Source organism: Pholcus phalangioides, unplaced genomic scaffold (genome assembly GCF_987345545.1).
Source record: "Pholcus phalangioides strain wild (caught in Gottingen) unplaced genomic scaffold, Ppha-v1.0 ptg000001l_1, whole genome shotgun sequence".
Classification (NCBI taxonomy): Eukaryota; Metazoa; Arthropoda; class Arachnida; order Araneae; family Pholcidae; genus Pholcus; species Pholcus phalangioides.
This window is the reverse complement of record NW_028301594.1, coordinates 17,050,238-17,066,894: the sequence shown is the minus strand read 5'-3', so window position 1 is coordinate 17,066,894 and position 16,657 is coordinate 17,050,238. Positions and strand designations below refer to the sequence as shown.

At 35.6% G+C, this 16,657-nt stretch overlaps 1 protein-coding gene across 1 annotated transcript; it reads left to right on the top strand.

The window, feature by feature from the left end:
• Window positions 1–3,666: 3,666 nt before the first annotated feature.
• Window positions 3,667–15,849, top strand: LOC149089985 (ubiquitin-conjugating enzyme E2 L3). Its single transcript, XM_089231779.1, has 4 exons — window positions 3,667–4,072; window positions 6,457–6,552; window positions 10,651–10,837; window positions 15,322–15,849. Exons 1-4 carry the CDS (start codon window positions 4,046–4,048, stop codon window positions 15,474–15,476), a joined length of 465 nt encoding a protein of 154 aa, XP_089087905.1. The 5' UTR covers window positions 3,667–4,045; the 3' UTR covers window positions 15,477–15,849.
• The last annotated feature ends 808 nt before the right edge of the window (window positions 15,850–16,657 follow it).

Genomic DNA, 16,657 nt, shown 5'->3' with positions numbered 1-16,657 from the left:
CCCCAGTTAGAACACCCCAAGTCCCGTTCTCCCTGTTGCAAACCTGCCCAGAATAATCTAAAAAATACCCCCTTCAAAGCACTAAACAAGCAACCAACAAGACGACAGCTAGCCGTGAGGCACTTGACAAAGGTTGGCGACGTCCCTGAGAGCCACGGCGCATGGTCTGAGAACGTCCAGCATTTCGGTTCTTTTAGACAAATTTGAAAGAGATTCATTATCTGCTTTGCTTTTAGATATGGAAAACAAAACAAAAAAAAAAGGATCTTTCTTGAAAAAGTGGAAAATTACGTTTTTTTATTTCAAATTTTCAGGAGATCAATATAAGAATACTCACGATTTAAGCAAAGGTGGTGTAATGCGAATTACAGTTATTTAAGTAATTTTTAATATGATTTTGAAAAATTTACTGTTGGGGGGTTATACATAACTCTGATTATTACATAACAAATAAAATGCAATTAAAACCATCGAATATTTGTGATATTTTCTTTGAGGTCTATGGGCGGGGGAGGGGGATCATTTTTAGCGAAGTTCCAGTTGTACGATTTTCTCACCCACATGCAACGTTTTGTAGTGGCTCTTCCATTTGTGGTAAAGAATTTGTATAGAGGATGGGGGAAAATAACCTCATTCAAGTTAGCAAGTGAAGCTTTTCCTTTTTTCTGTCTTACAATTGCTATTTATAATTTGCTATTCAGAAAAGCGATAAGAATCCAACATCATGAAGCTTAATTGGCCATCCGAAAGAAGAGAGGCGGGGGCCACATAATGCAAAAAAAAAACCAGTTTAAAAATTCCGTATCTTTGGAAGAAGACCCTAAAAAACTCCGCATGGAGATCTTGACTTTCGGGAATACCAATTCCGAGGAAGTCGTCTTATAAAAAATTGCTTCAGGTGTATCAGTAACAAGAAAAATTTCAGAAAAAAATCAGGATTCCGTCATTTTTGATTCCGCGGAACCCCAAAAAAAGCTCTCACAGAACACCCTGACATAGGGAGTCGTGCTTGAGGTGTAAGTATGTGTATCTAACAGTCCGAGCGCGTATCTTTCATTGTGTCTGATTTTTCAGCGCCGCCATCTATATTTTAGAAGTTAAGTGAGTGAAAGTGGAATGAGTGAATTAAATTTGTAGACACAAATTACATTTGTTACTCTCTGTGGCGAGATCGGCTCGCATTTGCGCAAAGTTGGGAACCATAGAAAATCAACTTCAGCCGACCACCACTGTGGTGATGGAGGGGTTCGAACCCGGGACCTCGAAATGCAAGCTCGTTACTATGACCACTGGACCACCTCAGCGGCAGGTACTTCACCGTGGCTAATTGTGGCTGGCCTGTGTCGGCAACTAATCTTGCGTGACTGATAATACAGAAATTATGAAAAGGACATTGCGAAAAAAATAATACTTGACTTTCACTTAGAGAATTACAAGTTTAATTTATTCATTCGTGGTAATCCCTAATCGTGGTTGCATTACACTAAACTCAATATAAAATATAATCGAACAAGGGCACTCTCATTCAATTACTATGATTTATACAGAAAAGGTCACATAGAGAGAGAGAGTATGTGTGTGTTGGGTGCGATCATGACACCTCTGAATGCTAGGTTTCTTGTAGTTGCCGTGCCATGTCCTAGACAGAGATATGACCTTCGGAATGCAAAACAAAAATGAGAGAATTTCTGTACCAAAAACAGATTAGATGTTTGTCAAAATCGACTAAAACGTCTACTTCGACAAACGCCGATTTCAGTAATGGATTGCGAAAAAAATGCTAACTTTTTGCCGAACCAAAACATCGATACGATTTATTGTAGGCTCTTTCGAAAGCTGAATGAATTAATGAACGCCAAAACTTTGCCACTGTACTTATCCCGTTGGCGAGATCTCTCCCAGCCCAGCTTCGTGGCAGAGTCTGGAACACTTTTATTTTTTGTCAAAAAAGAAAAAAAAAACATACAGAATTTTTACAACGTATTTTCCCCGGACAATTGTCGCGATTAACAAATTTTGTGGTGATTACAGACGAGATAGGGTTGGGAGTTGGAGAGTTGGGAGTTGGGAGTTGCCATATTATATACACAGGATACATAAAAAACACGAAATGAGAATCTTATTGTGAAATATAAAATATCCATCGGAGCGAGTCATCTCGCTTAACATCTTATTGGTGAGCAAATGGGTTTGATAAGGGGCCGTTCAAGTATTACGTCATCATCGATGGGGGTTTCCGATTTGCTGACTTTTTTGATGACAAGGGGGGGGGGGTTGGATAAGGCTTACGTCATCAACCACCCTTTATGAAAATATGAAATATTTTTAATAGCATCTTACTCGGTGTGCCAAAAACGAGAAAAACCTTTCGAGAGTTTGTGGGCACTTGAAGTAACAAGCTCCCCCCCCCCCCCGCTATTGATAACCGCCCTACAGTGTCACTTTAAAGGTCTCTAAATTTTTGTCTAAATAAATTTTTAATCGTGGGAGGGGGGCACGAGCCTCCAATGCCCCCCCCCCCCCGTGTATGTCTCCGATCCCAACAATATGCAGAGGGGCAGAGCTGATGACGAAATTTTGCTGACAAGGGGGACTCAAAATTTTGCTGACAGGGGGGGGTCAAAAATGGCTAAAAATTTGCTTACGTAATACTTGAACGGCCCCTAACTTGCGGACTAGAATAGAAGCCAGCATTAGTTTTATTGGGTTGAGTTCACTCGCTCTGGTGGATTTGATAAAAAAAAAAAAACAATTACCTAACAATTATATAGGGATCACCCGTGCCATTTCGCTTAGCACCTTATTCGGTGAGCAACATGAATACGAATATACGACAATATGAGTAGCTTTCATCGCCCCCTGGACCATTCCATCTCTCACCAGGAGGCAAAGCTGCATTAAGAGAACTTTCAAGCGGCTTTGCCAGGAGGCGATATTGTCCACTTCAGGAAACACTGGGCTAGGGCATGGGTTTCCAACTGAAATTCCGCGGAACCGGTTTTCGTAATAGCTTTTCCTCGAGATGCATGCGGGGAATAGGGATTCATAATATTGGACATCACCGATTGTCACCAAAATGATGCAAAAAAAATCAAAGTTATGTATTGAGATTAGATACAGCGTATTCATAAATCACTGAAATGAAGCATCACTGGCAGGAAATTGAACATCACTGCAAATGGGAAGTGGGTCAAAACGAATTCCACGGAGTAAAGTTACAGACATGTGCAATGAATATTCTTATATATTGTTGTAATCATCATAATATAGTTTACGAACTGAAAAATAATTTCAAACTTTAATTTCAGTCATGATTAAAAATTCAGGTGGCTCTGTTAAAAATACGTGAAAGAACGGGACATTTTTTTACAAAAACGTCTGAATGGCCAAAATTAAGTGAAAGTAAGGGAATGCCCCGGAAAACACAGAACGTATGGTCATCAAGGTAATGTTTAATTTCTCGTGATTGGTGATTACAACAGCAATTGGTAGCTTTTCTTCCCGTATTTTTCTCGGGAAAATATAGTCAGTAGGGGATAAAAATCATGAAATCATCCACCACAAACTCACTTTTACGTCACACATTAGATCTGTATGAAATTTAAAAAAAACCAAAACTGAACCAATCGTAATCAATTGTGAAATTCAGCCGTTGACAAAGTCCGTAGATTTAATGGAGATTCGGATACTTTTCCCAACTTCTGGAAGAAAGTGTTGCCATCTTCTCGGGTGAAAATGACGAAATGTTTTGGGAATTTCTTTTATTTTATTTTTGTTTTTTTTGTTTCTTTCCTTTTTCTGATCGCCACCTCTCATCTGTGATTATGTTCAATGGCGATGGAAGCGGACGATGACTGACTGAGTTTTGATCTTCGTAATTCGGGCATCGTCGGAATCGGAATATTAAAGACGTTTATAATTTTTTTTACATTCGGAGTTTGATTCGGAATAAAGAAAAAGACGCAAAGCGTTCCATTCGAAGCGGAAAAAAAGCTTATCTCCTCAACTTCAAGCTTCGTGTCCTCTGCGCATATAATATCTTAGGATGGCTGCCACTAGGCGGTTGCAAAAGGTACCTTGCATTTGTTGTTTCAGTTTTTCGGTTTTTATCCTCGCCATTCCTCTCGACATTGTATACAATTCGGTATGCAATCCAAAATGGCCTCTAATTTGTTTATAATTTGTGTATATACCGGGTGCCCCTTTTCTATGATCTCGAAGGGCGGCGTTTCTCCGGAGCTGGAACCGGTACTCGTAACGAATTCGAAAGCTTTCACTGAAATAACTCATCTGAATGAGGAATTATATTGTAAGATTTCTTCACTTATATGCCGACACATCCTATATATTGTGATATTCCGATTACAACACCATTGATCTATCAAGCGTATCATCCGGGCGCAGGACTAGAGGGGGCGCCGAATTCACCCTTTAACATCCTTCATCACACGGGGCGCCGAAATAATTGCCTTCAGTATCCTGCAGTGGGGACACAGCATCATGGGACACCCCAGGGCCAATTAATTTTTCTGAGGCCCTCCCACACAAACTGAAAAATTTCAAGCAGATAAAACTTTTGCGAGGGCTTAACATGTGTTAAGCAGGCACTGACTGGGAGGGGGCGCTAGTGAGCTATGGCCCAGGGCAGTAAATTTGAGAAATGAATGACCAAGAAAATCAATAGAATGGGAGAAGGGCGACAAAATTTGTTTTTGCGACCATAAATTTGCGCTTGCCCAAAGAGCGGTATATGTTAGTCAGTGACATAGAGAGTTAGTGAACATGTGAGTGAGTAAAAGAGTGACCTATGAAGCATGTGAACAACTAAAAGGGGTTAATTTCCCGCAAATATGTCAACTTTTTGTTTCATGATAAGTACTCATCTTTTGCAGCAGTCAATTACAAGATCACTTTGATAATGTTTTTCAATAAGCTGTTACGGGGAAAAAAATGTGAGCATGAAAATGCTTTCTCAATGGGAAATCTCGATGATTTTTGAGTAAAACTTGTGAGACCATGAAGGAAATAAGTCGTATCAAGCGGGAAAATGTTTCAAGTGAGAATGCTATTATTAGTGGGAACCATTAATTTACACTAGCACACAGGAGATGTAAATTTATTACATAAATCAATCCAACATGTGAAAACCGGTCATAATGTGCGGGAAATGCATAAAAAAATTGAATTAAAACAACATGCAAATGATTAATGTAGGAAATTATGAAGCTAAATAAGACAAAAATAGGTAATAAAGGGTACCAATAGGACCAATAAAAGGTTGCCAATACCAGCAAAGACTGATTTGGCTGTAAGGATTGCCAGAAAAATTAAATTTTTAACCATAAAAACCATGGAAAATTAACCTCGTCAATAACAAGATCTAGCGCAATATGATTTCTGCGAATTAGAATGTAAATTAGTGGGGGGGGGGGATGATTCAATTGAAACTGTTCTATATTGGCAGTCTTAACTATGTAGGTGCCAATGCTTCTGATTTTTCAGCATTATTAAAATCTTACGGTCAGAAATCGGATTCTTTTGATTTTTCGTATCTTCTTTCATAGAAATATCCGTAAAAGCCCTCAAATTGTGCTTCGTTCAAATGGAAAAGTTCCCGTAAGAAAATATTCCTTCAGTCCTTGCAATTCCAGGCTGACCACATTTTCTCAGGAAAAATATGGGAAATCAGAATTTTAAGTAGAAAAAATCTGTAATTGTTGCCAAATATGATGCCAAAAGCAAGCAAAGTTGCCAATTATTGCTAAAAAAATCAGAACCACGAAAAATTTGTCCCAGGAAACAGGATGTACTTATGGTCACCCAATGCAACTAAAAAAAGTTTCTTGGTTTTCCCTTTTATTTGTGACATGTTTTCTTTAATGTGAAATATGTAGCCGTATGAGAAGCTACAGATTTTTCAAGTCTGTGAATTGGCGCCTATGTAACTATTTGATTGTTAGTGGTATTCAGTGGTGGATTAAAGTCGGTCGGGGGCCCTGGTGCAAAAGAAAATATTGGGTCTCTTATAAATTAGAAAACAATGAAGTTTTGCTTTTTGGGGCCCTTTGGAAGTCAGGGCCCCGGGCATGCACCTGGTTAAATCTACTTCTGGTAGTATTCTTGAAGTAGCAAAAAGAAACAGTGCAATAAGCACAGTTTATGTACAAAAATTGTACTGGTCAGTTATTGGTGGGGAGCTACCAATTAGGAATGAAAAAAATCTGGATTTTGCCTTTATTTGGATTGTTTTAAGGGTTAAGGTGGGTTTAAATCCATGTTGTCCTTGAGTGGTTTGCTGAAATTTCCCATCGACATGTACAGCTGTTACAAAGTTTGAAATTTATTAGTAGCATTATATATATATTACCAGCATTTGATTTGTCTTAGGTATATTGTAATACTGTTTGTGTTCTGGTTGATTCTCAAAGTGTCCCCCCCCCCCCTTCATCTGTTTAGGAGCTGCAGGATATAAAGAAGTCTGGGATGAAATCATTTAGAGATATTATCGTGGATGATACAAATATTCTGACCTGGCAAGGACTAATAGTACCAGTAAGTACCTGTATATTTTATGGCAATTGCTGTTAACTATTTTTTGTACACTGATAAATGTCAATGTATAACCCTTTCACAGAGCTGCCATCTGTCTGGATTTTGCCCGGCAATACCAGATTTCATGACATTCTCAGGAATGTCGGAAGAAATTAAATATTGAGTCTGCAATTTTTCTTGCTGCAACTGTTTTCATTTTTAGAAAGCGGCCACCATCACCATTACATGGAAAAAAGCTCTTGCAATATCGCACCACCCAAACTCCAGGTCAGGTAGCGTGTATGAAAGGTGGTCAAAGCCTTACATGACATAAGCAAACATGGTGGCCGTTCAGGTTTTTTTTTTTAAATTAAACACATAGAAAAAAAGTGTTTAATCTTGAAATGGGTGGTAAATGATTCAGTCACCGTATTTTCTCTGCTTATTAAGCTGACCATATTTCATAGCAGACATTACAAAAAAATTTGAACCTGTAAAACGGGAAATATGGGATATCGCCAGTTGTGGACAAAATTCTAAATTTATTGCTCCACATATCGTCGATGGAAAGAAAATTGAAGGCTTCTACAAATCTTGGGCAATTTTAATGATCATAAAAAAAATTATTATGTAACATAACGAAAGTGTCCAGTGAATATCAAATTCGTGGAAGCATCGTTGAAGAAACAGCACTCTTTAGAATAGTCGGGCACCAAATGATAAACAGAAAACATAGTGCTATGTTTCATAAAATATGGGTAATATGGTGACCTTACGTATTCTTATTTTGATTCTTATTATGTCCATAAAATAATTTTTAACATTCAAAGGTACGTTACCGGATTTTCATACGAAAGTTACAGGATTATATAACTTTCTAGAGGGTTGGCAGGTCTGCTTCTAGACCGACCCTGGTGCCACAAATGTGTGGATTACTTTTTCTTACTGTAAAATGTTTTTCTTTTAATCTCAGGGAGTTAAGCCCTGACTTGAAGGATTGTGTAAGTTTTGAGTTAGAAATATGGGGAATATGAAGTTTGTGGGGTCTCCATCAGAAGGCAGCATTTAAAGTTGAATTTTCAGGGGGTTTTTTAAGATGGCTTGCAGGGGAGAAAGTGCCTCTGGGAAAAATGTGATTTATTACATAGAATTCAGCAATTAAATTCTGGAAAAAATAGTACTGTAAAATGAATATACCCATACCATCACCTTTGCTTAAAAAAAAATGGAACCTAAAAGAATTATTTCTTCACAGAAAAAAAATTGAAAAAATAAAAATTTGCTGAAATTTGTTTTTTATAAAAGAAATTTTTAATACAGAATTGAAAAATGTTTCTCATTCGAAAAATTAGCATTCAGATCCGAAAAGGTTGCATTAATATCTTTGGAAGTAAAAGAACGGTAGTAAAAAGGGTTTAGTAAGAAACTTGACAAATCTGCAGGACTGTCAACATTTTCCGGGGGGGGGGGGAAAGCACATGTACTCAATGTATATATATATACACACACCATTTTTAGTGTATTTTCAAAAGCACCCCCCCCCCCTAAATGACGGGCCTGCAAATCTGATTTGTTAGCCATTAAATTTGGGTGTGAGGACGACACAAAATTTTCGAAATTTTTATTTCTGTGTGTATACTGACATGAAAAAGGGAGTTGACTAAAGACATTATTTTTATGCCATTTATTTTGAAAAATAAATGGGCTGGGCTGCCCAAAAAAGCTTTCTTCTATTTGCCAAACTTTTCCCGGAAGACCAGCTCGCTATGACAACTAAAAACATTGGTACCTAATTTTTTCTTTCTTTTAATTTGTGAGCAAAGGATAATGAAAAAGAAAACAGTGAAATAGATAGGGGTTCACTAGAATGAAAGAGATAATTTTAGTGGAAATTTTTCTTGGGGAAATATGTGTGGCTCTTAAAATAATACGGTGTAGCTGGCTAATAATTTTTTTTTTTTTTTTTTTTTTTTTTTTTTTTTTGAAATTCTGTTTTATGCTTTCACAAATTTGTATCATAAAAATTATTCCCACAATCGGTTAAAATAGGGATGGTAATTTACCTCTGTGTGTCACTATTAAATGCTCAGGACTGTTCATGTACATGAAATAACTAGTTAGGCATGCAATGGAATATATTGTCCCACAATTGTGATGGATTGGGGAAGGGGCACCACTTTGTGTTGATGAAATTGGTTTTTTTTTTCTTTGAAGCTTCTAAAAGAATTATTTCATGTTGATTGTATGGCGCTGTAGCACGTCACACACCCGGAATTTTCGGAAAAGGACCCACCTAAACATTTTATTCACACATCCCATGGGATGTGTTCTCTAGTACTAGACAATAAAATTAAAAGAACCTAGTTATAAGCTAGTAAATTAATGTTTTTCTCAATGAGCCTTTGGATTGAACATGTTTTCAGAAATGAATTATTTGATTCACAGGGACACCAGTGAATGATGTGGGGAGGATGACCATACTTTAATATTTTTTTTTCGAGAGAGACCCCACTTTCACTCAAAAGAGAGATTTTTTCCAATTGCCTGGTTCCCAGGACAGTTGAGTACAGTGGCGTCTTTGAGGTTGTAACTTATCAGAGGCCTGTCCAGCAAAAATCAAGTCCATTTTCCAGACCCTTCACAAAATACAAGTTAGCAAAAATATCAGTTGGATCATTTTTACAAAAACAGGTCTCTACAAAAAAAAGTCTGGGCAGACCCCCCCCCCCCCTGCTTTTAACAGTACTTCTGTATCAAGGATCAAATAATTTTTACAAATCTTGGAATCTTGGTGTCTTTCATGAAATTATAGGCCCCCCCTTTATGAAGACTATAATTACCTCCCTCAATGATCTTATGTATGGCATCACCCGCTTTTGAAATATTTCTATAAAGACCTTTTATATATAGCTATTATATTCACTTCACCTACTGATTTTCAACATTTTTTTTATGAGTGAGTGACCTTCGGGAGCTTGTGTAAATGTTTGATGGGAACTCATTTGCTGAATTTTGAATCGCATTATGACAAGCACAAGTTGAATTGAAACATGGATCAATAATTCTTGTGGGTTCTTCATTATTAATGCTGAACTGAGGGGAATCTACCATTTCTTGTGTTAGGTGATAATGTCAGACCTGCTTGTTAGGAGCATTGATGTAATGAAGTTTCTCAATGTTTCTTGGGTTTTGTATTTAGATTACCATATTTTCTTGCATATAATTCATGAATTTTGTTTATCTGCAGCTCTTTATTTCTATTTCAACCTCAGAAAAAAAAATATTTTAATTGGTTCTTTTCAATGATTTATTCAAATTCCTAAAGATTTCATTATTGGTGAATGAATTTTTTGCATGCAAATTATACACCACCATGAATTAGTAAATTCTCGTAGTAGCAAAATTTACATTAGCAAATTATACTGAGGAAATTACAGTATTTGCAAGTACCTGGTGAATAATTTAGTAAAGTGTGCGTATATACAGTGTGGTAACTAACCATTCGTGTGCCCTGTACAAAAATTTGCATTTAGGTCCCCTTTAGGCCTATTCTTGGGGCTCCCTTTCCAAGTGGGTCCTATGCAGGTGCATCTGTTGCACCTGCCTAGTTGTGACACTGCATATATATAACAACGTTTTCTATCAAACATCATTGAGTTCTTCCTGATTTTATCTATCTGCAGATGAGTGTGACCATGGGTTTCATTTTGGCATTTTGCTAGATGATTTAAAATGGAATGACCCAGATACTTTGCTGTTGTGCATTGTTGCATTTGATAATTCCCTCTTTTTTTTTCTTTTTCCCTTGATAGACACTTACCAATGCCCTTTTTGGCTTTAACAAAGTTTATTTAAACATATTTCCACCACTTCCTTCAACTTTGTTATAAGCTGGTCCGACTGTATTTTAAATCATTGATTTAGAAATTTTTCAAATGTGATAAATTTTAAATTTTTGCATTGCATTTGGCAGCTGAAGTAAAAGGTTTCACTTTCATTTCAACTGTCTGGCTAGCAGCATTAATTTGTTTATTTTTTGACTCGCTGTAACTTTTGAAGGTTTATAAGACATTTGTATGTGGTTTTTTTTTTTTTTTTTTTCCTTTTTTTCAATTTCAGGATTCAGCTCCTTATAACAAGGGCGCATTTAGAATAGAAATAAATTTTCCAGCTGAATATCCATTCAAGCCTCCAAAGATAACGTTTCGGACCAAAATTTATCATCCAAATATTGATGAGAAAGGTCAGGTTTGCTTACCAATAATCAGTGCTGAGAACTGGAAGCCTGCAACAAAAACAGATCAAGGTTAGTTTTTTTTTCTCCTCCTTCCGAACTATTCATGTGGTTTTATTTGTGAAATTATGTTGTGTAAAGACTTCAGACTTAATCAAACTACTCTAAATCATATTTTCAGTTATGCTGTTTCAAAAATAGACTCTTTTCTGATATTAAAAAATTTTGTATGTTATCGAATAGTGGGGGGGGGGGCATCTTGTGGAATTACCATGGTCACCAGTTAATGATGTGAATTTGATATGCAGGGTTCCCAGTGCTCTGGAAAGTTGGGAGAATGTGAAATATTTAGCAAAAGTCAGGGAAAAGTTCTGTGAAGGGAAAAAAACAAACTCAAATTTAAATTTTGAAAAAGGTTAAAATTTTGAATTATATTTCTTCCAGAGTTTTACGCGGAAACATTTGAGATTCGGTCAGGGAAATGATAGAGCAGATTTTGCTGGGAACCCTGATATACCTGTAAAGCGTTATTTCAGATTGGGTTTTTTCTGATTTATGAATAAGTAATTTGCCTGTGAACATAGTAAATATTGTCAAAATTACAATCAACAGTAGATTGCAGCTATGGGTATTTCAATGATAGCGCTTTAACTATGGTTTTAGATTTAGAAGTTCTTATCTATATATATATATGCTATAGATGTCTGTGTATGTTTGAAATTATGCCGTTTCTCACATATATTACATATATAGGTTTGTGTGATTGATAAATGGCCAGGAGAAAATAAATACAGTTGACTCTATAATCCAACCATGCACCAGTCCGGCCCGTTCAGTAATCCAACATTTTCATGCTGGCTCTCTTCGTGTATGAAGAAGGAAAATATGACGGTGTATGTCCAAGGCTTTACATTGATATGGGGGAGGGTAGGCAACTGAGAGAGGTCAAAAATACAATGGAAGTTTTTGTGGGCCTAAAATCATGGGCCCCTGTGTGTATCTATAAGCAGAAGTTTACGTTATTTAAGGTGGATTTTCTTCAACGGCGTGTGTACCTTTTAGAAATCTGACAATTTTGGTAATCCGGTATATCCCTAGTCTGATATGCATGGATTAGTGAGAGTCTATACTGCATATCGGAATGCAAATATTGATTTCCTTGACAAGCAGTTGGAGATGAATGAATGAGTGCAGTTTATTGTTGCCATGCTGACTTAGTGAGGTTTTTTTTTCATTAAAAACAATGGATTATCAATACTGTGATCAAGCATCCCACTTTGAGAGATGTGTCTGATTTTATGTTAAATTTTATTTGTCCCAGTTCAAGTACAGAAAGGAAAAACATGTCACTATGTCTGTGCGCAGAAATTTATATTATTTAAATAGGCTTTTTCAATTGACTTCCAGTAATCTGACGCACCCTGGTCTGATATGTGCTGGATTTGCAGGAGTCTACTGTACAGTGAAACCTATGACCAGGGCAGAGACAGGGGCCCATCTTGAACGGCATCAAAAGATGGTCCCATTGATGATTAGCGCTTTCATGTGCTCTTTTATAAAATGAAATGTTAGAAATTAGTGTCTTGATGTTTCATTTCATACAGTTACTTCTGTGTAAAATAATTTCATCATACTACTACACTATATAGCTGCAATCACCCCCCCCCTCCCCCGGAGTTCTATAATTTGAACAATTTTCTATGTTAGGGATGGAATGAATAGTGATTTGGCCTAATACTGAATATTCGGCTGACATTTTGGCCGAATATTTATTTCCTTAAAATTCATCAAAATTATAAATAAAATTGGTGTTTTTAATTGAAAATGAAATTGGTAATTTTAAATATTGCATTTCAATTATGCAATTTATTATTCAAATAAATGTTAAAAACTGTGGTAATTGAAAGGTTTTTATTGTTGTGGTACTGACAATCAAATTTAACGATGGTATATAGTCAAACTCGGTTAATTCAGTCCAAAGTCACGGGATCTCCCTGATCTATCTAAAATTGAAATTATTCAATTTATTTATTTTGGATCTAAAAAGGCTACAAATTTTAACTTAATCATCAACTAAACTGTTATTTTCCGGATATTTTTGCTGATGCGAACTCGGAAAGAAAAGTCATCACGTCTCCACCGGGACACGAACCCAGGCCCTCTTGCATACCGGGCAAACATGCTACCATCTACACCACTGGAGACATGACCCTGCCTCCCTTATTTCATGCACTGTGATGTTAGGCGCTGAAGTAGAGGCATTAGTAGCCTCTCTTAACTTCAGGAATGGGATGGTTTTAGAGTGAGATATAGATGGCTTTTTTCTCAGCCCGAGATATAACTTTTCTTTCCGAGTTCGCCTCGGCAAAAATATCCGGAAAATAACAGTTTCCTGATATATAATGTTGTCAACCATTATGAATATCAACCATAATGAAATGTCAACCATTTCCAATATCTCTGGCTGAGAAAAAAGCCACCTATATCTCACTTTAATCATCAACATTCACATGGAGGGGTGGAAATAGTTATCAGTTATTAAAATTTTATCAATTATGAAACTATTTCCCAAATTTTTATTGTTCATAATTATAATTGATCTTAGCTACTGTTTTTGAATCAACATTACTGTAGAATTTCTTGACCATGCTTAAAGCCTTGTTTATGAAAACAATTCATGATCATCTGTTATGAAACTGCTTTCCAAATTTTGCTTGTCATTCTTATGCTGTGAATGAAATATACTTTCATTAATGTATTATAATTTGTACTTTGACTATAAAAAGATTCAGATTGCGAATAGTACACCTTGATCCATAGGTTGAACATAATCGATATAAGTGGTACACGTTCTTGATGCACTTCAGCTGATCCAATATCAGAATGGGCATCAACAAAGAAATAATAGAGGAAAATGTTCAAAACTCTTGTTTTAAAATTTGTTTAACAACTTGTTCATATAAAACAATGTCTGTGACTTGTTTTAGAATTTTTCCAAACTAAATTTGCTGATACAAAAATCAAGTTTTTCCCCCTCCAACTTCGACTTATCCAAAAAATTTGAATTAAACAGGAAATTTTAACATTTATTTAGATACAAAACTCGGGGGCAGTTCGTAAAAGGGGAATTCATTCAAATTATCCAAAATTTTAATTAACCAAGTTCTACTGTATTGTATTTTAATATTATTTGAAGAATCAATTTTTTTAACACTTGTTACAATTTTATGTCTTATCAAGAAAATGTCAGCCATTATTAACTCTCAACTTATTTTTTTTATTTATGACCTATTTTCTTATTTTTCCTCTTTAAATGTTCTTTGCCCCCTTTTGCCTCTTTCAGTAGCTTAATATGTTTCTTGTCTTGGTACATCCTTCAGTTAATGAACTTGTGTAATTCATGCTCACTTCCACTTTATTACAGTAAGATTCTATTTTCAGAGTTTCATGTTTTACCTATGCTAGAAATTTATCCTCATGTAGTCTCTCTTACAGAAATGGATATTTCAATTAATATAGTTTTTTTTATAATAGTTTGTTGTGCTTTGATTTACACAGATATTCAGCTGAATACTGAATAGCAGTCGAGTATTCTTCCCATCTCTAGTCTATGTCATGGGTTTCCAACCGGTGTTCCGTGGAACCCTGAGGTTCCATGACAGCTTTTATGGGGTCCCGCATAATCAAACACCACAGAACCCTTAAATATCCTGAAACCCAGATAGCTTTCAAAGAAAACTTTATTGTTGTGCTGATACTCGCAAAACTGTTCTTTATTTTGAATTTTAACAAGATAGTGTCGTTTAAGAAAAAGTCAGACCACATAGATAACTAAACAACATAGAAACAGTAGCATTACTTTTTTTTTAACATACAATACTCAAACCAGAAGTTCAGGAATCTCATTTTCCATTTCATCAGGAAATTATAAGTTGTAAAAACTATGTTTTTCTTTGGAGGGGGGAATTTTCATGCACTGGAGGTGAGGATTCCTAAATGGCAGAATTTTGCGTACTTTAAGACATCTGGGGTGACACACGAGTCCCACTCGAGCACAATATGGGGACCTCATTTGCATAGGGACTTACACGATAAAATCTGGCATAATAATTTATGACAGTAAATATATAAATTAAGCAGTGGTGCCTAAGCCAGCCCTCTTTCATTTTGCCCTGGAGGCTATGATGCTGTTGGGAACGGCAGTACACACGCACTTTTTTTGAATAAATATTAAAAAATTTGTTTGAGTTCCGTAGAGCAGCCTCATTATAATCAAGGGTTCTGTGGAATAGCCTTATAATTATCAAGGGTTTCACGAGAGGTTTTACATTGGAAATCCCTGACAGAATAACACACTGCTACTCTTTTGAGGCAAAAAAAGTGTTTCCGTAATTCAACTATGACTTTTATGGTGTCTACTTTGAACTTTAAAAAAAACCAAAAAAAACATGTACACTTGCTATTCGGCTGAATCCTTCAATTGTTAGTTTCATTCAATTGTTTCAATTCCTAATTTTTGGATTTCTTTCTTATGAAACTTGGGTATTTTCATTCAGTTATTCAGGCCTTGGTGGCATTGGTGAATGATCCAGAACCTGAACATCCGTTACGAGCTGATTTGGCTGAGGAATACAGCAAAGATAAGAAGAAGTTCTTCAAGAATGCGGAAGAATTCACCAAGAAGTTCTCTGAGAAACGACCTCCTGACTAAGGCTGTGTTTTTGTAGCCGAGAATGTTTTTTTTTTTTTCCTCAGACCACAAGTTTTTTTGGTCGGGATAATATGCACTAGTTTATGATCATTTATCTATTGAACTGAGCCAAGAACATTTTTTTTTTACTCACAGTTTCGTGATTTCGTATATTTTGCCGTCTGCTGTAGGAATTGAATGCTTTGCTTTTTCTCACTGACATTTATTTTTTAAAAAAAAGTACTTTCTCCAAAGTGCTCTGTAAAGTTTTTTCGAGAGTGTGACAAAAGAAAAAAAAATCAGTATGGAAATATTTTCTCCTTTTATTATTTAAATTTACCGTTATTACAAGTTTTCACAACTACATTGAAAGTTGATTAAAGGTTTCAAAGTATTTTAGAAACCAATGAGTTTTTTCATTTGATCTAATTGTTATCTTTTTTTATAATGCAGGGGGTTTTTCCAGACTTTTTTTTTGTAGGATCCTGTTTTTGTCAGGAAATGGTCATTTTTGTGAAAAATAAGTACAGTCAAATCTCGATAAGTCGAATGTGCAGCAGTGGAAAAAAGCTTATCGTTACCGTTAGTTCGACTTATCGGAAAGTCCAGAGTAGGGAAAAGTAGAATTTATTAAAATAATACCGTTATTTACAAATATCATTTTAGTAAAAAATGTCAAACTACTGGAGATGAAGAAATTCGAAAAGTTATTTTAATTTAATATTTTTAATTATTGAATGAAAATACTGTATTTAGAAATAAACTAGCCATGCATATATTGTATTATGGAAATGGACACATACATGATACTCGTATAAATGAAACAAATCATAAATAAAGTGTATACAGGATTATTTCCTGTCAAAAAATGCAGTGATTTTTTTTACTGCTTATCTCTTTTGTGAGAAAGTCATTCACATTTTGCAAGCAGTCAAATAAATCTGTTAAATTCTATTTCTAAATGTGAAATTTCATTGATAAAATATATTCATTGATAAAAAGTGCTAAATGCTACTTTATAAATTTCTCCGATTCCCAAAAATTTTGACTTAAAGGAAGAAAGCTCCGAGTTAAGGGAAAATTTTAACACTAAAATACTGAAAAAGTTCTGCGGTTGAGTGAAAACTTCGACTTAAACAGATATTCGAGCTATTGGAGTTTGAGTTATTACAAATTGACTAATTTTATAGGGAAGCAAAATA

Excerpts from the sequence above, each read along its gene's own strand:
- LOC149089985 (XM_089231779.1), top strand. The coding sequence starts at position 4,046 with ATGGCTGCCACTAGGCGGTTGCAAAAG. Across the intron at positions 4,073-6,456 it reads CCACTAGGCGGTTGCAAAAG|GAGCTGCAGGATATAAAGAA; the intron begins GTACCTTGCATT and ends TCATCTGTTTAG. Across the intron at positions 6,553-10,650 it reads GGCAAGGACTAATAGTACCA|GATTCAGCTCCTTATAACAA; the intron begins GTAAGTACCTGT and ends TTTCAATTTCAG.